General features: G+C 37.3%; 4 protein-coding genes across 7 annotated transcripts; 2 read left to right on the top strand and 2 right to left on the bottom strand.

The window, feature by feature from the left end:
* Positions 1-2827: 2827 nt before the first annotated feature.
* On the bottom strand, positions 2828-3825 carry LOC113715533 (ethylene-responsive transcription factor CRF6). Its single transcript, XM_027239763.2, has one exon. It carries the CDS (start codon positions 3634-3636, stop codon positions 3082-3084), a length of 555 nt encoding a protein of 184 aa, XP_027095564.1. The 5' UTR covers positions 3637-3825; the 3' UTR covers positions 2828-3081.
* An 8883-nt stretch (positions 3826-12708) lies between these two features.
* On the top strand, positions 12709-14209 carry LOC140037750 (uncharacterized). Its single transcript, XM_072082799.1, has 2 exons — positions 12709-13047; positions 13236-14209. The coding sequence occupies exons 1-2, from the start codon at positions 12862-12864 to the stop codon at positions 13938-13940; spliced, it is 891 nt and encodes a 296-aa protein (XP_071938900.1). The 5' UTR covers positions 12709-12861; the 3' UTR covers positions 13941-14209.
* Positions 14210-14364: 155 nt separating this feature from the next.
* On the top strand, positions 14365-25512 carry LOC113715527 (uncharacterized). Of its 4 annotated transcripts, none has more exons than XM_072082813.1 (9): positions 14365-14506; positions 15249-15365; positions 15467-15597; positions 16705-16753; positions 18236-18275; positions 19037-19088; positions 21110-21282; positions 23666-24121; positions 25101-25512. In XM_072082813.1, the coding sequence occupies exons 3-7, from the start codon at positions 15580-15582 to the stop codon at positions 21260-21262; spliced, it is 312 nt and encodes a 103-aa protein (XP_071938914.1). In that variant the 5' UTR covers positions 14365-14506; positions 15249-15365; positions 15467-15579; the 3' UTR covers positions 21263-21282; positions 23666-24121; positions 25101-25512. The 4 variants fall into 4 exon arrangements, 3 of the variants coding, with proteins under 3 accessions (XP_071938914.1, XP_071938909.1, XP_071938903.1); XM_072082808.1 differs by having other exon boundaries at positions 22353-24121; XM_072082802.1 differs by having other exon boundaries at positions 21110-24121.
* On the bottom strand, positions 21957-25959 carry LOC113715521 (calmodulin calcium-dependent NAD kinase). The gene is made up of 9 exons (XM_027239745.2): positions 25774-25959; positions 25470-25655; positions 25114-25342; positions 24921-25025; positions 24293-24514; positions 23969-24095; positions 22764-23083; positions 22380-22524; positions 21957-22196 (listed from the first exon to the last, which is right to left on the bottom strand). Exons 1-9 carry the CDS (start codon positions 25844-25846, stop codon positions 21957-21959), a joined length of 1647 nt encoding a protein of 548 aa, XP_027095546.2. The 5' UTR covers positions 25847-25959.
* Positions 25960-26062: the final 103 nt, after the last annotated feature.

The raw sequence follows: 26062 nt of genomic DNA, 5'->3' as shown, positions 1-26062 counted from the left end.
ATATATATAAGCTATTAATTTTTTTTTGTGACAATGAAGCGCAATCTAATTAATAAGAGATTTTACCTGTAATTGAGAGGTCACAAATATATATAATAATATATAAGCTATTAATTGTTTTTTGTGACAATGAAGCGCAATCTAATTAATAAGAGATTTTATATGTAATTGAGAGGTCACAAGCAGAGTCTTTGAGGAGATAATTGAGCAACCACTATAGATCCTTTTTTAAAAACAAAAAAAAATTTATCAAATTTTTTGTATACTAATAATATGGATAATTATATACTGTTTACATTATTATACATATAACACATGTTTATATATTAAATTATTCAGGCTGTACTTTATCGTAAAGCTTAGACTTGACCCACAATTAAATTAAATCCAAATGTATATGTAAGTCCAAGTTCTAAATTGTATATGATCCAGTTAAACTTAAGGCTCGATCCTACTAACCGTCCCAATGAGAGCATAATTTTCTGTTGATTAAGTCCTGAGTGTTTCTAGTGAGAAGGATGAGATCAGACTTGGCGTCTTGGGCCTCTTGGTTGGGTTTTCCACCATTCAATTCACGGACCTGTATGCTACGATTTTCTTTGCCCGTCATTGTGGATCTTAAGTTTTGGTGTGCCAAAAAAAAAAAAAGAGGATAATTTCAGAGATCTCCTTCGAGGTTTCCAACAAGTTTACTTGACTCCCCAATAGTTTTAAATATTACACTTACCTACATTATCTTGAATTTTATATGTAACAAAGTCAGCTGATATATCTGAATGATATGAAAGGCTGAAAAGCATTTTCTTTCTTAAACATCCAAGCATACTAACATAACAGATTAAACTGAAAAAAGAAGAACTATAAAAATGCAATAAAAAGAAAATGATCTGATCTTACAAATTATTATAGGCTAACATCATAACAAAGTAATTAAAAAAAAAAGGAAAATTTTAAAAAGGTCATTGAGAGAATTAAATAAATAAAATTTCACACAAAGAAATACTTGAGAAAAATATCAAATTTTGTTCGTCAAATTAAGATATCTTTTTTTTTTTTAAATGCTATTGAATTTGATAATGTGACTTGCCAAAAAAAGTGTGGCAGTTTGGTCGACTTTGTTATTACTAATAGGGAATGCGCCCATTTCTTTTTCTTTCTTTTACAATTTCAAGCCTTTTTAAAAAAAATGTTGAATTTGTGATTTCAAATTCTTGTTATACTAAGTATTTTCAAGCATTGGGGAGAGGGATAGGTTTGATGGTTCGGAAAAATAAAGTATTTTCAGGCATCAATATTTAGATTTTAATTCCTTCTAATGGTTTAGTTCAAATGTATCTAACTCGCTATACCATGCCATGAGTAATTTTTCAATATAAAATTTGCTCATTTTTTAACGAATTGTCATTGTTTGGTTGAATTTGTTGTATTCTTCTTTATACGCCCTAGAAATGAAGGCACCATTTAATGAATTGCCTTTTTTTTTTTTTTTTGGTTGGGAATGAAGGTACTTTTTAGCATTTTATATGAATTGTTTATGGACATGGGTTGACGTTGTTACATTAAAAGTCAAAATAGGGTTGTAGGTATTATATTTGAAATTTCAAGGGAAGCAATATGAACTTGTCAAAAATCTTAGAGAAGGTTTTTGAAGCTATCCCTTAAAAAAAAAAACTACGAAAGCCTTGTACCAGTTACTGACCTGCTAATGTGGGCTGAAGCTTTCAAATTAATTTCCAACAAGGAGTTGCCAATTTCTAGCTGTTCATGGACATGGGTTGTCATTGTTGCATTAAAAGTCAAAATAGGGGTTGTAGGTGTAATATTTGAAATCTCCAGGATGCCAAACAAATTTGTCAAAAAAGTTCAATGAAGGGTTTTTGAAGCTATCCCTTCCACAACCAAAAAAAAAAAAAAAAAAAAAAAAAAAAAGCTACTACTAAAGGCTTTTACCGGTTGCCGACCTGCTATGTGTGCTGAAACTTTCAAATTAATTTCCATCAAGGAGTTGTCAATTTCTACCTGTTTCAATACCCCATGCTCGAATGGTGCACCAATTGCCTGTTTGGATAACTATTTTGGAGAGTTGCGGTAGAAAAATATATCATAACGATTTTAGAGAAAAATCACAATCCAATGGTGGCACCGGTACCAAGTGTGTTTGGATAGTTATTATTTGGTTAAAAATTATCCGCCTATATCACAAACACAATTTTTTAATACATCTTTTTAATTATTTTTTTATTTCACATATATTACATCATAAAAAAAATATTATAATAATTATTTTAAATAATATTTCAAATAATCTCGTATATCTATCATTAGTAACTTGTCACATCTCTTGGACTTGAATGCCGAATTATCCTTCTTCTTTTTTTTGTGAATTTAGATCCTAAAGGGCCCGGGGTTTAGATCTCGAGAACCGTAATCAGCTAAACAGTATTGACTTCAGGACTCGCAAGTCTTCGGACAGGAACAGGCTTTTCGTAAATCCCCAGCATAGGCTTCCATAAAATTCCAACAAATGAAAACATAGACATTACGGAGCAGCCCAAGAGGTGAAAATTTTATCATTATAGTGATTCGACAGATTCATTTGTTTCAGACGAATTTTGGAATTTTTTTTTCCCTGCTGCGGTTTGGAGAAGCAAAACAATCCAAACCACCCGTTGAGTGGCCTTATTATCCGATCGACGACAAAGACCTTTCATATTTTTGGGCTTTTCTTTAAGCATGCACTAGTGATATCTCTATAAAATAGTTAGTATCCGATTCAAGCAAAAAATATATATATGTATGTATATATGCATGAAGAACATACATACGATTGAAGGAAATTCTAGAATTAATTACGACCAAAATAAGAAGAGAAGCCCAACGACGGAATTGGAGCCCGAAAACCACAGGAATAAACTGTACACTATAAGCCGAAAAGGAGGCTAAATTAAACAAAAGAGAAAAGAACCGTAATCTCTGCTCCGGCGAACACTTGAAAAAAAAATATTCAGTGTTCTTGCTTTTGTTTTTGTTCTCCAGGTCGCGAGTCGATCCATGTTGTAAAAACAGCAGTCCGCCGGCCGATCAGAAGAGCGGTGCCGGGAGGTTCAGATCGAAGAGAAAAGGCTTCTTCTCACCCTTGAAGTCCATTTCTCTCTCGCTCATCATCACGCCTATAGTTTCTAGCTTATATCCAGTGTACTCCGACCGAGCGGCCCTCTCCGTGCTGCGATCGGCTTCATCTGTGGCAAAAAACGCCGGCGAGCACCAATGCGGAAAGTTTTCAGCTAAACCCGTCGGATTGACGGAAGGGACTTGCACCATAACCGGCGGCGTAAACGACATGGGAGTAAGAGCTGGGCTGCCGAAGTTAGTCTTCGCCTTAGGACCACGGAGGCTCCTTGCAGCCTCGTCGTAGGCTAAAGCAGCCTCCTCCGCGGTGTCGAAGGTCCCTAACCACCGTCGAGTCTTCTTCCAGGGATCGCGAATCTCCGCAGCGTACCTACCCCACGGACGCTTCCTGACACCGCGGAAGTGAGACTCCTTGACAACTCGAAGAGACGAAGGAGTCACCTGAACGCCGCGACGTACTGCGGCGTTGGCGTTGTTGTGCTCTTGGTGGAGGTGGTCGACATCCATGGGAAAAAAAAAAGTTGGGAGAGGAAGGGGGGGGCGAGGGAAAAAGTTGGGATAGGGTTTGGAGGTATTTATAGATGTCTTAAAGAACGCCGACAGCTCTGCGGTTATGATTTTGGTTTTTTATTGCCTTTTTTTCTTCTTTTCAGGCGATGAATTTCTTAGTACGAAGGGGGAATGGCCTTTGGTTTTGGACCATTTGATTGTTTTTTTTTTTTTTTCTTAAACTGTTGAACAGGTATATAGCATTAACTGCACGGTTGCAGTGTAAGATGTTGCCGTTGAATAGGCAGCCATTTAGCTATAACCGCGATCCTGCCGTCTTGTCTGAGAGTTTTCACCTCTACGCACGGGTGAAATGTGAATCCCAAGATAGTAGGTATCAGTAAGTACCAGTACCACTCCTACATTTACGTCATCATTGGCAATTACTTGACGTTTTGGCGCCACTAGTATTTGCTGTTAGTTGACATTACTGCAGCAACGGCTGTTGCTAATTAATGGATGCAATGGCCGTTGCAGTTTGGCTCTTTTAGGACAGTAGACGGTTCAGTCGAATCGAATTTTATCTTAATTAAATTGAGCCTTGATATAATTTTAGTGAACTCGAAGTCGAGTTGAACGAGACGATAATTTTAAATTCGAGCGTATTCGAGCTCAAAAATTATTTTTATTTTTTAAAAAATAAATAAAATAATATTTTTTAAATAAATAATAAAATATTCAAAATATATATAATTTTACTATTAAAATAAAAAATATATATACTTAAAATAATATATATATATATACTCGGCTCGCAAGCTAACGAGTTTAATATCTTGAACTCGAGTTCGAGTTCGATTTTGACTCGAACCAACTCCAGGTCGATATTGATTGAGCTCGATTCGTTTGCAATTCTAGATTCTTTACCAACAAGTTTAACTCCAAAAATTCCTGTCCAACGGCTCTGAGTTGACTCAAGGTAGCTGTTTGGGGAAGGAGATTATTTGAAATAATTTTTTAAAAAAATATTGTAAAATTTTTTTAATATAATATATGTAAAATATAAAAGTAGTTAAAAAAAATGACCGCTCTCGCTCTGGTGAGAGCTTGACAATACATCATGGTGTTGGGGATCCCATCTGAGCTCTCGTTCAATCAATCATGTAACGGGTGGGACCTCAAAATTTGCAATCAGCCCAAGTCGATTTGCCATGGTAGTAAGTAGTAGTAGTAGCTGTAGTCCCTCCTTGTATTGGGCTGCTGGCATTGGAAACGTGCATGATTCGGTAGTTTGGACCTTTCAACTCCCAGCGAGTCAAATGGTTTCCGTCTCCCAATTCCCGTAGATGTACGCGGACGCTGAATGAAACGTGGTGCTAATGGATGCCTGGTGGAAGCTGAAGCTTGTCATTAAGTGCTTGCGCGGTCCTACGCTCGATTCAGTAATGGTGTTGTTATCTCGATTTTAAGCACGTTGTCAATATTTTAAAGTAGTTGGTTGAATGCAATACTCAGTCAAAATATAGGAAGTTCTAATCACCGTATTAGTTGTTGTCATTTGTCATAATGACGAATATTGCATCTCTTATACGCGTTGAGTGTTGACGTATTAGAGCCAGTGCAATCAAAATTTGGCGGCCCGGCTCTTTTGTGGGACATTGGGGCGTAAAAGATTTTCCATTTCGTTGCCTTGTATTATTTTTATTTTGTTTTCTAAAGATCAAATAACTAATAATGAGGTAGGAAAAAAATACAAAAATGTTGAAACAACACTATATAATAGAAAAACATACAACGTAAAATGCATGAAATTTCTATTATTTTTTATTTTTTATGCTATTATTACTTCTTAGAACTTATGGAAACAAAAAAAAAAAGATTTAAAATAATATGTTCGTGAAGAACAAATGACAATGAAAGGTGAAGCTGAAAGTGGGGCAGAAAACTATTTGTAGATTGCTGGATATAAGTTTGAATAGTAAATACAAACATTATGAGGTGCTAGTTAAATCTTTTTTTTTTGTTTGATTTAATTTGGACTGTTATTTTCAAGAGTTTTTTTTTTAATGCACTACAAGTATTTGATATATGTGAGATAAAAAAATAATTGAAAAATATGTTCACGGAAATGTAAAAAGTTTTCTGTCGAAAATCACAAACCAAATAGAACTTTTTTTCTTTTGCAAGAGCACAAAAATGAAAAAAAAAAATCTAGTAGGGACTCATACCACCACCCGCAAAAATTAACTTAACAACTACCAAGAAAAAAAAAACTTCTCATCAAAGAATAACATAAAATGCATGCTAAGTACAAATTACACGGAAAATAGATATACGATAGATGGTGTGATTTTTAAAGTTGCATTTTATTCTTAGCTGCTATTTTTTCTTAATTCACCTCTACCTTACATTCTCATTCCCATTTTTTTCATATTTTTATTCCTTAACTCTTTGATACTTTCGCAAATATTTAAAATTCAGTATGATATTAATAACTATTACTCCCTCCGTCCCACTTTGATAGTCCTGTTTTCCTTTTTTGTCTGTCCCAAATTGCAGTCCACTTTCCAATTGAAGAATGTAGTTATATTTTCATTTTCCTAAAATACCCTTAATCAATACAAGTTGTTGTTGCTATGAACCTACCCCATTTAATGAGAATTGATTCTTTTTTACCATCAATTCAAGTTCCCATAAAGTTGTACTCTATTTAATGTGAGGGTATTTTAGGAAAATAGCAATCTAAATTTACGTTTCCAACAAAGTTAACTACTTTCTCTTAAACTGTGTGAAAAAAGAAACAGGACTATCAAAATGGGACGGAGGGAGTAATAAAATTTTATATATGCATGTTGTTATAAAAATCTGACATGCTTCCGATATTCAATTCAAATTACAAGTAGTAGTAATTGAGTAGTTTAATTCGACGAGGCAGAAAAGTCGTCGAGCAAGGGAGTGTTGACAAAATTCCCGCGGCGAGGGAGATAATGAATGAGGCGGCGGCGTATGGCAGCTAAAAAAGTCGTCCTGCGGGTCAAGCCACCGGACACTTGGACAAGATATTAATTACTGGTAATGGGATAGCGAGAAGAGAGAGAGAGATAGAAAGCGATGAATGGTGTTTGGGGGTGGGGTCCTCTTGGGGAGGTGTAGGAAAAAACGAAGCAGTACGGATGAGCACGTGGATCTGCGCGCCGGCAGTTAAGTGGAAAAGGTCAGACGCCTCTTTATCTGGACCCACCCCGCAGCGGCCAATCCGACAAGCGTGTAAAATAAAATTACCCACAACTCAACCATTACTCGATCCAATACACCATGGTATCACAGGCAGACTACCAGAGTTTACAGTAATATACATATGCACACCCTCGCGCACAAAAATGTCAATTTTAAATATAATTAAATTTTCGTTGATCAAATTATTACCCAATTAGGAGAGCTTATAATTTGTACACAAAGTTATAACCCCTTTTTTTTTTTTGAACAATGTTTAGTTGATCTAGGACATTGTTTATCTTATTTATTTAATTACGCCTAATATTAAAACTTCATGCTTTGCGTATAAGCATTTGCTAAGAGCATTGAATTTGAGGAACAAATCATATTGTTTTGAGTTGTATTGGAGATTGGTCGATCAATTTCCATGTAATTTTATTATTGGATGCTTCTTTATCAGTACAAAACTTTTTTCGTAAAATATTTATTGATTTTAGACAAACATGTGAAATAAAAAACAAAAGAAAAAATCATCCAAAACGTCCCTTACATTTTGTAAAATGATTTTTTTCGTCCCTCACTTTTAAAAATGTAATTTTACGTCCCTTACATATTCACATCGGTCAAATTTAGTCCCTAACTAGGTTTCCGATTATTTTTTTAACCGGATTCCATCACGTGCAAGGCACGTGATCATTTTTTATCGGTAAATTTGTCAAATTATATTTTGCATAATCTAATCTGTAGTCCCCCACATTTCATAAAATAAATTTTTTCGTCCCTCATATTTTATAAAATGACTTTTTTCATCCCTCATATTTCACAATATGAATTTCTCCATCCCTCACATTTCAAAAAATAAATTTGTCATTCCTCACTAATTATGTGTGTGAATACATTATTTTTAAACACATGCATATGTTTATTTGATTTCGCTTAATAATATGAATAGTATAAACACATGTATGTGTCCATTTGATTTCACTTAACAATACGAATAGCATATATTATATGCGGTCATTTGATTTCATTTGGTATTAGCTAGTAACAAATTTTGTATTCATTGTCCAGTTGGCCAATAAAGCTATTTTTTGTCAAAATACAATAAGAATATGCAAATTAAAGTTCTATTGGTAAATATTAGTCAGAATCATACAAAAAGAGAAGATAGTCAACAAGCCGGACCCAATTACATAAATAATTGTTAATGTCTTACATATAACAAGCTATAGTCATATTAACAATTATTCATTTTTTGAAATGTGAGAGATGGAGAAATTCATATTATGAAATATGAGGGATGATAAAAATCATTTTATAAAATGTAAAGGACGAAAAAATTTATTTTATGAAATGCGAGGAACAATAAATTAGATTATACAAAATATAATTTAACAAATTTACCCCTAAAAAATGATCACGTGCAATCCGGCAAAAAAATGATCGAAAACCTAGTTAGGGACTAAATTTGACTGATATGAATATGTAAGAGACATAAAATTACACTTTTAAAAGTAAGGGACGAAAAAAGTCATTTTATAAAATATGAGGGATGTTTTGGACAATTTTCCCAAAACAAAATTAGTATACATTATTCCTTTTTTTTTTTTAAAGGTATATGGTAAGAGAGGAGGGAAAAGGACCCGCTAGTCCGATCCTCTCCTAGTGTGTACTAGATAATCAGATATCTATTCATAAGCAAAACTCGTAAGGATCAAAAAATGACTAACTCGCAAATATGAAATTGGTTAGTCAAATGCTTCATGGACGGGTATCACGTGCCCATTTCTAGTACTGAAATGAGGTGTCAAGTAGTTGATTGATTTTTCCCCCCATAATAGTTAAGTACTCAATTGTTGAGCACATTATGTTTGAAATCAGAACAAACAAAAATTAGGCCCTTTTTCAAAATTTTAATTTCGAATTATTATTTTTTGTCGGTGTTGAGTTGGTCTAAAGTCATCTGAGGTTCTCCAGAGTTTCCTAGCAAATGTGAGCGGGCATTTCATCAAGCCCACAAATGCCTACCAATTCGCGTATTTATAAGGAATGCCCACAAATGCAAACCTCAACATTAGGCCCACTTCAGAATCGTGGCATGTGAATTCACAAGGAACCTCGGACCCAGTTCCAAATCTCTCAGCCATTTCGCCTGTTTCCATTCAAATATATTTATGGGCCTAAGACCTACTAATAAAGGTGTGTCCACATTGGCCTACTAATGACAGTGACTCTACATGTAGAAAAACTTAAGTGAGGCCCAAACATGACATCAATCCCCGTGACCTCATTGTCCAACCCAATAGTGTTAGCAAGTCCAGCAACTCGCGACACACCCAAGGTCTGTCAACGTGGGGTTTAAATTTTTTGGGTTCTGCCTAAAGTCCTTGTAAAATTCATGATTAAGAAAACGGACCCATGAGTTTCTGAAATTGCTGCAATTTACCCAAATTTGACAAAAGTGCTAATGCTTAACTCTAGCAAACATCCACATTGAGGGTAATGTTCACAATATTTAGAAAATAGAGTGAAAATTACACCCATGGTCCTTAACGTTTGAGTTTTTTATCTTTTACCTCTCAAACTAGATACTCTTGTATGATCATTTATACTTGAGAAATTGCCTTTATCCTTTTAATATGAAAGGTTTCTATTCTATAACTTTCATTGCACAAAATTTGGATGAGAAATGCATGTGTTGTTGTCTATTCCACTGCAAACACTTGAAGTATGCTCTGCTCGGTATATGCGTGATAGAATGTGGAAGAAAGATATGCTAACAGGTGATATGATGAATCAAACCAAAAACTCATCGTGCAGATGCTTGATAATTCAAGAAAATTGATTTCTTTCTTCATCTATTTGACAAAGTAATAGTGAAAAAATGTTAGTTTATGCAATACAAGGAATGTGATGCATTGTAATGTGTAACAAAGAACAACATTTATATTTTGATCATTGGAATCAAGTGTAGGGAAAATCGATTATTCGACTTACAAGGTGACATAGCACTCCAAGCTTTCACGACACAGGAGTTACTCCTGATTTCCACACCATTCATTGCGATTCTAGGGCATGCTAAAGACTTTACTGGCCTTCTAAGATCTATTTGAGCCAGTTGTTTTAGTCACCGTAAGTTGTTGTTCTAAGCTTATGTAGTTAGTTGATCAAGTTTTTTGATCCCAACAATTTGGAACATAGGTTATACTCATTTTATCCTTTAGTGTAACCACAATGATTGCTATTGCTTGATGTCGTTAATGGCATTGTTTACAAGTTTTGGTAGGATAGGATGTTCTTAATTCCTCTGTTTCAAGTCCATGGCAATAATATGCATCTTACTATTTCAACAAGGAGCTTTTAATACTGGCTTTAACTCATGTTAGTTTTGCTCATATTGGCTGTGTAACATGTTACGTCAAGCACCTTTTTTAGCTCATGTAGAAAGTGTTCTACCATGATTTGCCTATTACAAAACCCCTTTCATGGAAGGAAGGAATATGGTATGCAGGCATTGCAAGGAAAGAGAAGTCACTTGTCTATCTATACATTGCAGTACAAACCAAAAACTTCACGATGACTAGTGTAGCCATTCAAGGGTCAGATTTGGCTTGCAAATTCAAGTCTTTAGCATTATATCAGGTGCTCTGTGCTATTAGATGAGTAATTTTAACAGTTATGAGCAGTATTTTGGCGTCCAGTTCATGAGAGTTTGCCACATGAAATGACTAGCACGAGAAGACACACAAACCAATTAGGAAACCAAATAATCGTTATATAGATTGGCTTTAAAAGTTAACAGTCTCAGGTTCCAGTAGAGTAGATCTGCTGAAACCTGCAGTAAAAGCATCTTGCATTGTTTGATTGCTCAAATCAAGTATGTGTCATCGCATAAATGCTGTCATTTAATCTACACAGTTTAACTAAAACAAACTGGGGTTTACGTTAAAAAAAGTTTTACACTTGTGAAACAACTGACTAGAACTCAAATAGATAAGTTTTAGTTTTTACTGCTTTGACGTTAATTCGTTCATTTTTTTTTTTTAACGTAAAAAACAAATGAAGGTTGGAAAGTTTGGTGATTTTGTGCAATGGATGCTAACTAGTTACTAATAGGAGTAGATCGGATTTTTCCAGCAGAGTTGCACACACTCCCAACCACTTGAAGTAATCCAAACTTGCTGCGTTAATCTTTTGGTTCTTCTTTTAAGTGCTATGGCAGACATCTAACAGACTTCAGGACGCACAAAATTTTGAGTTTGATTTTGTAATCAAGAGAGTTTCACAGAACCATAAGCAATAAGCTGATGCTTTTTTTTTTTACCATGAGTAATAAATAGTCTTTATTAGCAAAATAAAACCATGTATGTCCAAAAAAAATCTTTCTTTCTTTTGGAAAACCTTGAATGCGCTTAGCAACACCATTAGATTGTTGCATGATACATACATACATGTTGTGGAGGTCGCTCAAGAGGAGCAAGCAGTGAAAACGGAAATCGTTCAACATGAGAGCTTTTTCCCCTAAAACAAAAGCTACCAATACGTGAACGAACTTTTGCCACTTACATTTATGGGTAGCAGAATTATGAAGTCTCGATTTTGGTAAAAGGTTGATGAATAGATGTACTAGTAATCTGGTGTTAATATCAAAGGAATTTGATTTGGACGGGACAATTCATGCCCCCTGTGTATTGTGTTGTATTGCTAATGAGCGTTCGTTCCTCGGACTAATGCTGTTGAAATACGTGCACCATACCAAATAGTAAGTAGTACATCGACGAGCACAAAAGCAACCAGCAGCAGGATCTATTGCAAGATTTTGGTGTTTGATTGCAGGAGATTTAGCAGATAAACCGTCGTGCCATTGGAGCAGCAAGAACCAGCTTCTTGTGTGCACGCAATTAAGTAACATTGCAGCACAGCATAACACAAGAAACAAAAAATTTTTAAAATTTTTTTTTTCCAAGATTCAACTTATGGATTGGGTGATGAAGATTAGCAGATAAACCGTCGTGCCATTGGAGCAGCAAGAACCAGCTTCTTGTGTGCACGCAATTAAGTAACATTGCAGCACAGCATAACACAAGAAACAAAAAATTTTTAAAATTTTTTTTTTCCAAGATTCAACTTATGGATTGGGTGATGAAGATTAACGAACTGATGTAGCGATGACTATTTACATTTTCTGTGAAAATAAAGTACGGGATCGGGCTCAAAATGTTACAAGAAAGTGCATGGGAAATGCTTGGGTACAACCTGATGCATGCACACCCTTGGTAGAAGTGTTCATCTTGAGTGGCGTTCGAGCAAATAATTTTCCACCAAAATGTTATCGGTTATTCACAGTTCTTGATTCCACGGATTCCTCAGTTAAAGGAGTACCAACCCTGATCTTGAAATCGGAATTTAACTTGAAACATTCTCTGATAATTCTCCAAAATCACAATACACTCCAAGTAAACCTTGGTCACGACCACTTTGGCTTCTGAGCAAGATATCTCCCCAACGGATTACTTTCACGGGGAACGTGAACGCTCTCCGGAAAGCTTATGAAATTTCCTAACGTTCAAAAAAAACCTCATCAAAATCCGTCGGGTTCATCTCAAGTTATGCCCAAAACAATGGAGCAGAAAAACACAACTCACCGGACCAATGCAAAACAGGCAGGTTTCTTTGAGTCCCAAATCCAAGTCTGAGCACACCACGCGTCCTAAGCCGTCGATGAAATTTAATCCGAGGGTCTAAATTCAAAAATTCACAAGGTTCTCGATCCGCGTCAAAGGCCTCTCCACCAATCACCCCTCAGCTATCAGATATGAGCTCTTCAACACTTTGTATTTATATGCTCCCATTTTACCACATTTGACGCACACCTCACCTCTCTCCTGCAATCTGGCTGCTAGTATCAGTTCGTTGGATTCAATTCCAGTCTCTCCATCTTAGATTCATTCATCGTTTTAGATCGAATTTTGTCCTCTCTCTCCCCAAATCCCCGAACCCTAACCCTAGTTTTCCCGATATCTGGGAATGGCCACCGAGGAACCAGTCACCGTGGTCGAAACCACCGCAGCCGTGGAGGTGGAGGCCGAGGCCGCTCAGGAGGAGAATCCTGCCCCAAAGGCCGCAAAGTCCAAGAAGGCCAAAGAGCCCAGGGCTAGGAAGCCCCCTGCGCCGAGGAAGCGCGGTGCTCCGACCCATCCTCCGTACTTTGAGGTATACCTATCTGTTTGTTTTCCGTATTTGGGTACCGTGGGGCATTTTAATCACTATAAGCCTTTAATTGCTTCTAGATCTTCTTTTGGCTTTTTGTTTTGATTTTGACCTGGGAAGGGGTGGGGGAATCAATTTCGTGATTTTAGATCTGACATTTGTTTCTCCTATGGCGAATTTGTCCCTTGCAGATGATCCAGGATGCGATTGTTACGATGAAGGAGAAAACAGGTTCTAGCCAGTATGCCATCGCGAAGTTCATCGAAGATAAGCAGAAAAACCTTCCTTCTAACTTCAAGAAGCTGTTGCTGGTTCAATTGAAGAAGCTTGTGGCGTCCGGAAAGCTGGTGAAAGTCAAGGCCTCTTACAAGCTTCCGCCCTCTCGGTCCAAGCCTGCAACTGCGCCGGTGAAGAAGAAGCCGCTACCAGCATCCAAGGCCAAGGCTAGCAAGGCTGCCACCACCAAGGACAAGAAGGCCCCGGCTAAGGCAAAAGCGAAGCCAAAGGCCAAGGCTGCTGTTCCGGCCTCATCAAAGGCTAAAGCCGCTGCAGCAAAGCCCAAGCCCAAGCCCAAGCCAAAGGCCAAGCCAGTTGCTAAGGCTAAGCCCACTGCCAAGCCCAAGGCGGCGGCGGCTGCTGCTGCAAAGCCCAAGGCTGCTGCCTCCAAACCCAAGGCTACTCCAGCGAAGCGCAAGGAGGCTCCCAAGTCAAAGCCAGAGAAGAAGCCGGCGAAGGCAGCCCGGACGTCAAGTCGCACCACTCCAGGGAAGAAAGCCGCACCTCCAAAGGCGGCGGCAAAAAAGGCGCCGGCCAAGAAGGCACCGGCAAAGAGCGTCAAGCCAAAGACAGTAAAGTCACCGGCGAAGAAAGCAACGGCCAAGAGGGGGAGGAAGTGAGAGAAAGGAGAAAATAGTTGTTTGTTGTAGGGCTAGAGATGTAAATGTGGTCAAGTTTGTGGGCGTATTTGCGCCCGTAGGAAAAATATTACAGGACCGGGTTTTTTTTTTCTTTTTTTGGGGGGGTTAACATTTTCATTTTAATTTTTTTAGTTTTTCCTTTTTTTTTTTGGCTGATATAGTAGTCACGGTCACGGTGGGATTGAAACATGGGGTTTAGGTGTAGTGATAATGTTGAATCTTTAGTGAGATGATGAATTTTCGTAGCATTTTATGGTTCCTCACATTACATTTTTGGCGTTCTGCTCATATTATTATCGTTTCGATTACTATTTCAATTTCAGTAGTCGTCTTCAAAAATCGTTGGGAGCTACTAGCACTTGGTTTGGCAAAAGTGGTGATTAGGGTTTACGGGCGGCACAAGTTAGGAAGTGGGTTGAATTGAAGCGATGGTCCGGTGAGATTGTACAAATTACGGGTTAAGATAATAAAGCAGAGGCGTCCCATGTACGCCATTCTGGTGGTTGCGTTGCGTAATTTGCAGTCGGGGTTGAGCTTTTGCTTCAGTGAGTATGAGACGCGTATTTTTATTGATCATATATCATTCATCGGAATTGTTTCTGCTAGTATTTTCTTTACTATTAAATAACGATTAACATTATGGGCCAAAGACAGTTCCCGACTTTGCCATGCATTTTAGGAAATGCAGCATGAGTCATTTTGGGATTTCATATATGGGAAACCCTAGAAAGCTATCAATGGCCGATGGTTGAAGGATAAAAGCTTGAACACAACTAAAAATATGCGCAGGCCATAAACAACCAGCATATCTTTCTCAGGTGGTCAAACCAAAAAACACTTGTCTGCGTGTTTACAGTAGTCATACCATACGCATAGACCATCAAATTCTGCTTCTGTTTTACTTTCTCCTTTATTTGCAATGGGCTATAGCTATTGCTGGAACTCTTCGATGGTTACAAAGACTTGGCTGTTATGAATGCTATTGATATCGATTCAAGCAGTAGATTGTTGGGTAATGCTGTCTCTGCATTTATTGTCGTCTTGGCACTTGCTTGCAGTGGATTCAAGTTAACTGCATCATAATTGCCGTTGCCTAAAGAAAATATACTACTTCTGCTATCGTTGCACAATGCCTAGTATTTATCCGGTGTTTCTGCTTTGTTTAAGAGGAATGAGCGTAGATATCCCTGTCAATTTTAGACATACAAAGTTAATGCATTCACATTTTTATTTGAGCTAGAAACCTTCATTAAATAACTGGGGCTGCCGAAAATTGATATTTTGCAGCTCTGCTTGCTGAACATTGATGGAAGTGTCAGTGTTCTGAGGATTCACATCTGGAAGATTACTATTTGTGGAGGATGCTACTCTCTAATATTTGTCACTGATTCCCTGGGCATTAAGGTATCATATCTGGGTGCTGTAGATTTTTACAGCTGATTCCATGCACGACGTGAGAAGGAAGTTTTACTAATTCATCTGTCTCTGCAATTCTTGCATGCAAGTGATACTAATATGCATCCATGGCTAGCGGGACTACACTCAAGGAGGCTATAATAATCCGGAAACCAGATCCATCTGTTCAGGCAGCTTAGGACCTAATGAAAGAACTTGAGATATGTGCAGAATTCATCTGGTAAATCGTTTGGTTGTATACTTGCATATGCTGGTCTTCAGAATCATTGTCGTTAAAAGACACTAGTTATTTTGATGCCCTTGAATGTGAACGAAATGGAACTGTAATCTAATCAAGCAACTGGGGTGCTAATTTACCTCTCACAAAGAATTTCCTACCTTTTGAAGAACTCTCTACTGCAGTCAAGGCAGAAAGCTGAAATACAAAGTTGACTCATCAGAGGTAGTTTGAGTTCTGAACTTCCTTACTTCTGTCTCATGGGAGAAAGGAAAAGGGTGACATACTGACATTTGGCTTATCAAACGTCTCCAGAGAAGTCATTTCAGTTTTTATCAATATGAGGTTTCACAGTTTTAAATTAAATGCTGCTGGGGAGTCATAGACCATACAGAAACTTCAGTAAAACCAATTGGAAACTTTGTGAAAATTCCCTTGAAATATTCGGGTGATGTGCTGTTAAATGAAATGAGTAGCTCGATATCTCAAATGGGTTCGACTCGATAATGCTCGAGCTCGACTCGTTAATTTCAGTAAACAAGTCGAGTTTGAGATAGAAATATATTCGATTAATTAAGCCAAGCCAGCTCGAATTGTTTGTTATTCGAGCAGTTCATTTTGGCTTGATAAGAAATGGCATATATGTCATTTCATAAAACTTGTGTGATTGAATTGTTGCATTTGTATGAATATCACCAAAATTGACAATAAAAGTTGTTTGAGATTTCGAGCTCGAGTTACAAGTCCCGTTTGTCGAGCTGATCTTGAGCACACTTCAAGGCTCATCCACTTAGTCGAGTGAGCTCGAGCATGGCTTGATAGAGGCACGAGTCGAGTTTGAGAATCAAATACTCGACTTGGCTCGATTAACAGCGTGATGTTAAGGCAGCTTCACATTGTCCTTTTGACAAGTTGTTAAGAAAATGCACAACCATCCTGTGCCTGTTGTCTTAGCTTCCGTAGCTTGCCAGTAAATCTCTGTTGCACTGCCTTTTACGGATGGACTAGTTTCCTAATAGTACAAATGACTTCCCTGTTTTATTTATGCACATCTTAAGTTCTAGTTCAGGTGCCCCTTCTAACTTCTAACAGACTACTGTGCCCTTGCAGGATCATCACCATCTGTTCAGTAGGACTTCATTGTGCTCGAATACAGCTGGTACACTCATCTTTCTCATGCCAAAAGAATGACGTCTTAAAGAAGTGAAAAACTGTCACCTAGTCAAGTGTAGAATGAGTAGGACATGCTTCTAGCTTATCAAAATTTTAAAGTCTCTCCTAATTTGGTTGCCTACCATGCAAGTCATGAACATCAAGAGCTTTTCTTTTCTAAAGGATTTTGCTTTATTCCATTTCGTTTTTTATTTTACTTTCTGGGATAGAATTCCAAGTTTTTTTGTTTGTTCTACGTCCTTCACAAGCTATCGTGCCCCCATACCCACTCTTTTTGTTTTTTGGCATTTGTATCAGTTTCTTTAATAGAAATACAGAACCTCCATAGATATATCATATTTTTCACAGGAGTCTTTGGTATTTATAGAGTTGGCAGGGTAGTGGAACAATTGTTCTGTATTTGTGTAATCTATTCAGTAGAATGAAAGAAAAGGATAAAACTAGGCCCAGAAAACATGTGTGTGACTCTCATTTGTAGGACTCTTACATGATGAATCAATGGAAAATCAAAGGTGTACATCAAGATTATGGTTTGCATCTTTCTGACTGGTTGAATGCACTTCTCATATCTGCTTGTGTGTGTTGTTGCCTTATTTTTTTTCCTTTTTAAATAATGAGACCCTGGTAAATGATGTGTTATCTGAGCGCAAATTTTACACCACGTTTTAAGCCTCTTCAGCATCACTAGTTATAGCCTAGTTAGATTTCTAGGTAGATGATGTTTTCTACATGCATCTCTCTGATTTTTTGGTAGATGAATTCTGTACAGATAACCTCTATCTACCTAATTCATGTACCAAGTACTAAATTACTCTAATGAAGTGCATGATATGTTTGGTTTAGTTGGCTCAGTATTATGTTTAAGGACATTGGTTTATCATGTCCAAAGTCAGTTTTGTCTTGAATCTGCATATCACTGATATTTTGCAGACTGTTCCTGTTGTGTTTTTGGGCCAATACATCTTGTTTCTTCAGTAAACATTACCACTGTTATTTTGATCCTCTTAACTACTGCATTTGTAGGAGCACAGAGTGTAGTGAAAGCAAGAGAACTTTGTCTTGTTAAATGAGTTATTTTAGTTCATGTAACAAGAAGGCTTTGAGCTTTCTTTCTTGCAGTTGATACTTCATTTTGTTTTAATCAATAGATTGCATGAATCAACTAATAGGAACCTAATTTTAGGTCATTCTCACCGCCAAAACTGTATCATATGCATACCTGTTTTGTAGTAAAATGAGATCTGTTCAGGGTTCTCTCTCTCTCTCTCTCTCTCACGCGCACACACACACTTATGCACAGGAATACCACTTCACCTTATTTGTTTACTTTTTTGCTCTTATTGTCCATTTGTTGTGGTTTGTTTCTTCTGATGGTTTATTAGGTGACTGAGAATTTGCATAAACTGTTTTCTTTATATATCTAAATCACGCTTCTTTGGCTTGGGTGGCATATTACATCACAAACAAGTCATGCTGGTCTGGCATGGGTGGAGAATGACAAATGATAGGTAAGGAGATGCTTATTGTAGCCAAACATAGACTCGCTAGCAGCAGGTCAGAAGTGTTTAGACAGTCCTTTCCATGTAGTTTAAAAGCAGCAAAGATTAGCTCACATCGTAAAGAAGGATTTTTTTTTTTGCTTTCTGTATCACCTGCGAAAAACCAGGATCCTTAATTTTAAGAAACAAGATGATCAGAGTTTTTTCTTTGGTATTTCGCCTTCATTGACGTCGAAATGCTTGGAGCAACAGGAAGATTACCACTAGGCTTCAATCTTTTTGATATTGATTATGTGCACAGAGTTTTGATCTACAATGAAACTAGACCCTGTAAACAATTAGCTTCCAGACTTCACGAATCAATTACTAGTTTACCACAAAAACAGTGCATATTTTTTTTCCAAGGAGATATCAGGTTATGTAGTTCAAATGCCTTTGTGGAGTTTAGTTAGTTTGCTTCTATGTTAGAATGGGGTAGTTAATTATTTACAAAATCTTGTCTGCACTGCTTTGGCAGCCCTATAGTATTCATAACATGTACCAACTTATTTTATAACAGCAGTTTGTTCATTGCAGAGTTTGTCTCGTTAAAACATGGTTACAACATTGGTGTCCTGGATTACGTTAGGATATTTGTCTTGCTGAAAAATTTCAATCTGATTACAATGTGGTTTCACTCCTTTCACATGAATTGAAGGCGGATCAGTGTTTACAAGTTGCTAATGTCCCAGGATGTGATACATTTCTTGATCTCTATTTTCATTTTGCAGTAGCTTCTCTGCAGCGACTTGTTACATAGGTCTGGAGCAAGATGTGATTCTTGTATGAGGAGCCTCCTTCATTTGAAATCCTCATTCTTTTATTTTTCTAATATCAGTGCAGCTATCGATTGTATAAATTGTGTGGGGAAAGTAAGAGAAAAGGCTGGGTTTGGAGATTTACTGCATCCATTTGGTGTCCGGTCATTGTTATTGCTGAAAATATATTTGTGCAATCTCAGAAGTAAAAGGTGCAAAGGTGTCCGTAATGTTCAATATTGTCAAAATCACTTTGCAACACTTCAAGCTAATCTAGTGTGGGTTTCTTTGCGATTTGGTTTATTCTGTGATTTTAACTGTTCATGGTTGCATGACAGGACACCATTGGGTTCTTCCCATGTATAATGTTTCCAGCACTTTCTCACTTGAGTTTCTGATAGCTGTTGTGGAAGTATTGGACTAAATACATGACCAACTTATGCCCCTGTAATGTAGGTTCACATAAACTGAGCCACAGAAAGTTTGTTAGTTACAAATTCATTGAATAATGTCATTTGTAGATCTTCCTTTTTACAACTTCTCCTTAGGCTTTATGGCATCAACCTAGGCTCTCTAGTTGTCAAGTAGTTTTGCTTGTGGTTTTGTCTTTATATGGTCTCTCTTTGCCTGGTTTGGTTGCTTCTCTTGCTTTCCTGTACTTGCTTTTCCTTTCCTAAGTTGATTAGTGGCTACTACTTTCTGGATTTGAAGATATGTATTAATAAGGTAAAATAGAGATGACAAATAATCATTAGTCATTTAACTGTTATCTGCCTTCTGATATGTACTAAGATCAACGTTGATGGAAATTCAAGAGATAACTATGTACCAGGCTGATTTGTAGGATTGATCAGAAATTTTGTTTTTACTGGAGGATATATAGTCGGCTGTTGGGGGAATTTGCAATTTTTCACAAGCATGGACTCAGTGATGAGAAGCATTCATATAAGATGGTCCTTTTTTTTTTTGAAAGGTAAGATAATCCTTAATGAAGGAAAGGAAAATGAAGGGAATGATTTTGTATTTGCTAGACTCACAAAACAGTTTTGGAACTTACTAGAAAAACTCTCATAGATTAAGAGCTTTAGTTAAAAGATTATAGATCTGTTTTACAAGGGTTACAGTATAAAAATGACGTACGTGGAAACCAGGATACAATATGGGTGCTGATCAAGATGAAGTGGATACAGTATCAACAGAAGCACCAGCCAGCATCAGACTGCTGTATCTGTGCCAATAGATCTGGGTACCATTTGAGGGAGCTGGTTATGCAAAGGGTTTCAATCTTGCGTTGTAGCAAAAAGGAAGCTATATGACAGCAAGTGGAGTATTTGAAGAAAGTTCTAAATCTTTCAGTTGTTACATGGGAATATTCTAATTAGTTTGGTATCTATATTGACAATAAACTAGATGAGTAAAGGAGGAATTTCTTAGTTGCCCTGAGACAAGGAGGAGTTCGGGGTAAAATGATATGAATTGAAGTTGGAAACTCCTTAGACAGAATAGTTCAGCTTTGCTAATTGGCTCTATCTGTTAACAGAACTGACCAACTGATTAGTTACATACCTTATCCATTCCCAGTTGGGTTGCATTATTGGTTCAGTTCCATCAACTACTTCTCTTTGCATTAACAAGATCATAAAGTATTTATGATGAAGAAAAGCATGAATGTTTTTGTCTAGAAAAATGACATGAAAAAGGAAAAGAAAATCCTGATCAGGTAATTTCGATATCATCTTAAAGTAGATCTATTTTTGCAGGTGGAGATCAATAATTTGCTTTAAGCAACACCTTTTGATCTTTAGAAAGTATCTAGTGTGTTTATGTCTTTGCTCTCTACGGCTTTAGAAGTGTTACTCTCAAATGAGCTGGATGCCATGGGAATCCTATCAATGCTCGAGTGTGTGATTGAGTACCACGATTTTAGTTTTTTGACCCCATAAATCATGGTTCTTTACCTCATTACCATATACATCATGCTGATATCTAAGATATCTATGTTGGTCTGCAAAGGTGATTTTGTCATTGCATTTTTTTTCTCTGTAGGTCCTCAGCAGAATCAGATGCTTGTTTTGGAATGGCAGAACATCAATCAGAAAAAGGCAAATTAACGGCAAGAGCAGAGTATTTTCTCATTTTCCCATGAACCTGTTGATGCAGTACATAATTTCTTCACATGGTCAACAGCTGCAGGGTTGATGACTGAAAACAAAATGAAGGTAATATTCTATCTATTTGTCAAAGAAGTTGGAACTTGTCTACTACAAAACTCGAAGAAAGGAATAGAAAAATAAAGAAGCCGGTTTAACTGCTTCACTTCAAAAAGTATGAAACGAACTTCATCTAACAAATTTGCAGGAGGTTTAGTACAAAGTAGAAAACTGTCTCATGGATTATTATTAAGAGCATTAACGCCAAAAAAGGTTGACTGTTCAACTCCCTTTTGCTGAACCATCTTCCCAATTTGAATAAAGTACAATAGCACTGATTCTGGTGTTGGTTTTTGGCCAGAATACATATCCTGGGATGGAAGCTTTTTGCTTTTTATGACAAACTTCAAATGATCAGTGATTGCTTTATGCCTGCCATGGCCCAACTGTTCAAGAGATACATATTGAGTACCTAAAAGAAAGCTAGAAGTTGCTTTTTGCGCTTTTGATTTGTTCCTCATAATAACAAGCAGCCTCAGAAGATTTTCCAATTTCCACATTTCATCTCCTCAAGTGACCCGTGAACGTTAAAGGGAAAGTACAATTACATTCAAGCTTGAATAATTTTATACCCAACATAATTGTTGCTTGTTTGAGAGCCAGCCAGAAACAAAATCCTGTTGACCTTAACGTCAAGATTCCTGAACTTTAAGCACTTTAACGAGTCACAGTTGTAGGTTAGCTTACTCTCTCAACCTTTCAATTTTCTGGATTGAATACTTCAGCTCTTTTTGTATGTTCAACCTTGAAGGCGACAAAACTATGTCTTTCCAAATTGACCCTCTTTCACAAGCTGGATGTGGGCGTTTGTAGAGATCATAGATGCAGTCTGCTTCCTCATTTAATCTGCCTACGAGTTTTAAAATACCTATCTCCTCTGGGTCTACCAATAGGGTCTTGTCTTTGTCTTTCCATCCTATCAACTTTAGCAACAACGATTTTGTTAGTATCAGATATATTTTTTACCAGAGTACAATAAACATGTATTAGGATCTGCACAAATAAGATAAGTCTAAATTCATGGTTTTTAGGCATTCAGATGGGGCTAAAGGCTCATGTAATTTCTATTGTGCCTGCAGAACACTAGAAAATACTAAAGATTGTACCTTGGCTGGTCCTTCTAAAGCATTTGTGGAATATAATCTGGCATTGTCTACTAACTGGCAATACGTTGTAAATGCATTTGCAAATCTCTTGTGTGATCTTAACTGTGATTGCACCCTGACTGCTCTTCTACACATGATGGCTCTCCTATAAGCATAGACAAAAGGAAGAAACATACAGGTAACCATGTCAGTCTTCTTTCTCCCCCACCTGTTTGAAAGTTATGAGTTAAGGCACTTTGCTTCTTCCTGTGAGATTGAACTTGATTGCCTGACCTTTTAAAGCAGCTTTTAAATTAGTTACAACTTGTTTAGTACAGTTTATTTCTTCCTTTTATCTACTTCGATAGTTGTGGATGTTAAGAATCGCAGAATTAATTCACATACCTTATGCCTCTAACAACAGCCAAATAAGCATCACATACGACTCCAACTAACTCTATCCTGTATGGTCTTCTCTTTTTGGATCCATTACTCTCTTGTTCTTCATCTATCTGTTCCCAGTATTTTTCAGTGACAACTCCATCTTTATCAACCTTGTAACCTGCTCCCATGCGGTAACGCCTTCGATGGACATTTCTGGCCATCGTTATTGTTTGTACAACAAATGGCACCCAGGAGAGTGTGCCATCCATTATCACATCTCGTCCTTCATTGAGTGCTGTTACTAGGAGGGATGATGCTGCATCAGTAGATGATTGGTGCACCTGCACAGTGAGAATATTTTTCCTGGATATCAATGTCCATATTTTGTCAAAGATTTTATAAAGAAACAAGAAATTCCAAAATGCAATGGCAGAATAAGGGTGGAATCAAGGTCTGAACCATGTGTAGGATTAATGACCTCAAGTGATACTGACATTTGGCTGGGTTCTACCAATGACAAATAATACAGTTGATGATGATTTTTGGCTGGATAGGACAAGCATCTGGAAAATCATGGTGCATCTCATAAATTGCATGATTTAGAGTTCCAGATTCTTGAGTCAGCTTCTTCGAATGTTCAGTTCTCATTTCCTTTTGTGGCCTATATGAGTTTTTCTCTTTCTTTTAGTTTCCCTATTTTGTACCGGTTCTGAACTTTTATTTGAACTGCTTGTGTGTCATATTCCTGCATCATATCATTCTGATGGCTAATGTAGAACTAGGGATGTGACTTTCTGTTCTTAAAGATCCTTGAGCATTTGAGATAGCACTAGTGTGTTTCACGAAAATGAGGTGGACTTTTGTACTTGAGGAATCTTTAGTTTTCTTCAACTAATGGTAAACTAGGAGAGATTCTATTGCAGCTTTCAAAGATGCCCATTTGGAAACTACTCGAGGGGCAAAGAAGAGATCACTTGAGGGACGGAATAGCAGTTACAGGATCTCTGACATGTAATTAATGTATTGGTGCACTTATATTTAGGAGCCAAATGATTCCCAGTAAAGAAATTTGAGTTGGAGTTAGTACTTAGAAGAGGTGATCTGACAGGTACCAGAAGGTAAGCCGGATGGTTTATAGCTCTACAAAAGTTGCTTTTAAAATTGATATTTTTTTTTTCTGTTGAAGTTTTCAAAATGGAGGCACAGGAAATGATTGAGCAGCATACCAATTCAGCAGTATGAAGCATGTCATGATGGCCACTAGAGCTTAGGGCTTTGTAGATGACATCTGACTCCTTGAAGGCGTCTGCTTCTATTACAACAGAATTTCCTGATGCCCCCACCCAGAATGGTCTGCACGCAAGTTCACAAAGGCAAAAGTAAATACAAAATTCACTCTTGCAGTTATTTATAGACAATACTTTTAAACTGAGCACAACTCATGATTTTAACTGCACAGGAGGTTGAGGTTGGCTCTTGCTTATTTGATGCTGTATTTTTATTCTCCTGTCTTTTGGATAGGGAATTTTATCACAGTTATGTGCTCTTACTCTTTGAGAATGTCCTTAAGCACTGTACTTTTCCCAGCCCCCATCCCGCCCCCCATAAGGAGGAGGACCGGACTTCTGTCTTTGTGAGCCATAGGAACCATCACATCCGTGCACCGTGAATCATCAGTAGATACCAGTCCGATGGCTCTCATCTCCTCCACCAATGTTGTGAATACTCTTGCAACTTTCAAGTTCTTGGTTACCCTTTCAATCCTCTGTTCCCTTCATAAGCAAAGACAAAAAGTAAGATCGGTTAATAGCAGTCTTGATGGAAGTAATCAATTAAACAGTCCAGTTGCAACAAATATGGCATCTGAAATCAGAAAATTACATCTCTGGGAATGTACATTTTTGGATAATATTAATGGTTTGTGACAATTTGGGCTGTCTTCTTTATCTTCTCTTTCGTGATATCCCTTAAATTAGTTTCATTCTAACTGTCTTCTTATGAATGTTTTACATTTTTTTTTTTTTGGGAGCAACCTGATTTTATTTATGGTTGTTGCGACAAATCAAGGGATGTCGTCAGGAGATTTATGCTATCGTTCGAAGTTATGATACCTAAAATTGAGTTTGATGCCTGATGCTATTTGTCTTGGTGTGTGAACGTGTCGTGTATAATAGATACCTTGTGGCTGCCATCACAATGTGCTTGAGCTTCTTTTTGGGCTCGGAATCAGTACTCAGCACCTGAGACATTATTGTGCAAGGAACATGGATGTTCCTGTTAATACTGCCGGGAAACTAACCGGTAACTCGTTTCTTGATTTTACCCTCTACTCATGTTGGAAGATATATGCATTTGCAGATATAAATGCTACGGTACCTGGCTGACCATGTAAGGAGCTTGGGACCAGTGAAAGGCGAAGTAACTGAGAATGCACCTCTCAAACTCTTCCACCAGCTTTATGAAGAGCGAATCGGCCTCTTGCTCGCAGGCAAAGAAGTTATATATCTCTTCCTCACACCCTTCTGATTTCCTAAGGTATTCAGAAGCTAACTTGCACAGGGTCGGACACTGCCTTCTATCTGCAAATCCCATTTGTCTAGCTGCAAAAAGCATGCATGCACGTGGATATGTATAGGGATGTATCGATCAACTCGGGGTAAACAAAAGGAATCCGACAGATAATTCCATGAAATAGATTAAAGACTTGACGCCACATTCATCAATTACCTACGTAATATGAGAATTTCTCGAGCTTAACGACTTGCCCGGATTCTGGAATTCTCATCTTCGGTATGATCCTGTTGTCACGTATTTTCTTCAGCCGATAATGCATCGCAGCAGCGACCATTAATCCAACCGAAGAAGCTATAAGGATCTGAGCATATGTGGGTTTGCAACTGATCCCACTAAGATCTGAGAGACAACTCATATGGAATCATGATCGGGATCACAGTTTACAAACATGATTTTGCCCACACACACACACACACACAAAACTAAGGATCATTAAAAAGTAACAATGGCATTGTACCTTTCTGCATGTCTTGTTTGTCATCCAGAAAGAAACGGAGGGAGAAAAGTTGCTCGAGATTTGAGATCTTCATAATATTGCGCGGATGAGGAAAACGCAGAATCTTCAAAGCTGTGATTGCAATATTAGCTGCTGCAGTTGAATCGTTATGGTCGTTTTCGCCTCCACAACACGTGTTAAATCGACCAGCAGCTTTAATATCATTTCTTAAACTGGTAAGAGAGCAAAACGGGATGATTTAAGAATGCAAAAGTCGAATTAAATTAAGCCATACTTTATAGTAGGGAAA

This window comes from Coffea arabica, chromosome 1c (genome assembly GCF_036785885.1).
Source record: "Coffea arabica cultivar ET-39 chromosome 1c, Coffea Arabica ET-39 HiFi, whole genome shotgun sequence".
NCBI lineage: Eukaryota > Viridiplantae > Streptophyta > Magnoliopsida > Gentianales > Rubiaceae > Coffea > Coffea arabica.
This window is presented reverse-complemented; position numbering and strand designations above follow the sequence as displayed.

What these genes read in the sequence shown, in the direction of transcription:
- LOC113715533 (XM_027239763.2), bottom strand. Translation starts at nt 3,636, where the DNA reads ATGGATGTCGACCACCTCCACCAAGAGCACAACAACGCCAACGCCGCA.
- LOC140037750 (XM_072082799.1), top strand. Translation starts at nt 12,862, where the DNA reads ATGGCCACCGAGGAACCAGTCACCGTGGTCGAAACCACCGCAGCCGTG. An exon ending in CCCATCCTCCGTACTTTGAG is followed by an intron (nt 13,048 to 13,235) that starts GTATACCTATCT and finishes TGTCCCTTGCAG; the next exon opens with ATGATCCAGGATGCGATTGT.
- LOC113715527 (XM_072082813.1), top strand. An exon ending in TGGAGAATGACAAATGATAG is followed by an intron (nt 18,276 to 19,036) that starts GTAAGGAGATGC and finishes TTCATTTTGCAG; the next exon opens with TAGCTTCTCTGCAGCGACTT. An exon ending in TGGAGCAAGATGTGATTCTT is followed by an intron (nt 19,089 to 21,109) that starts GTATGAGGAGCC and finishes TTTTCTCTGTAG; the next exon opens with GTCCTCAGCAGAATCAGATG.
- LOC113715521 (XM_027239745.2), bottom strand. Translation starts at nt 25,846, where the DNA reads ATGAAGATCTCAAATCTCGAGCAACTTTTCTCCCTCCGTTTCTTTCTG. An exon ending in ATTGTGATGGCAGCCACAAG is followed by an intron (nt 24,515 to 24,920) that starts GTATCTATTATA and finishes TTGCTTATGAAG; the next exon opens with GGAACAGAGGATTGAAAGGG. An exon ending in TGCTTCATACTGCTGAATTG is followed by an intron (nt 23,084 to 23,968) that starts GTATGCTGCTCA and finishes CTCACTGTGCAG; the next exon opens with GTGCACCAATCATCTACTGA.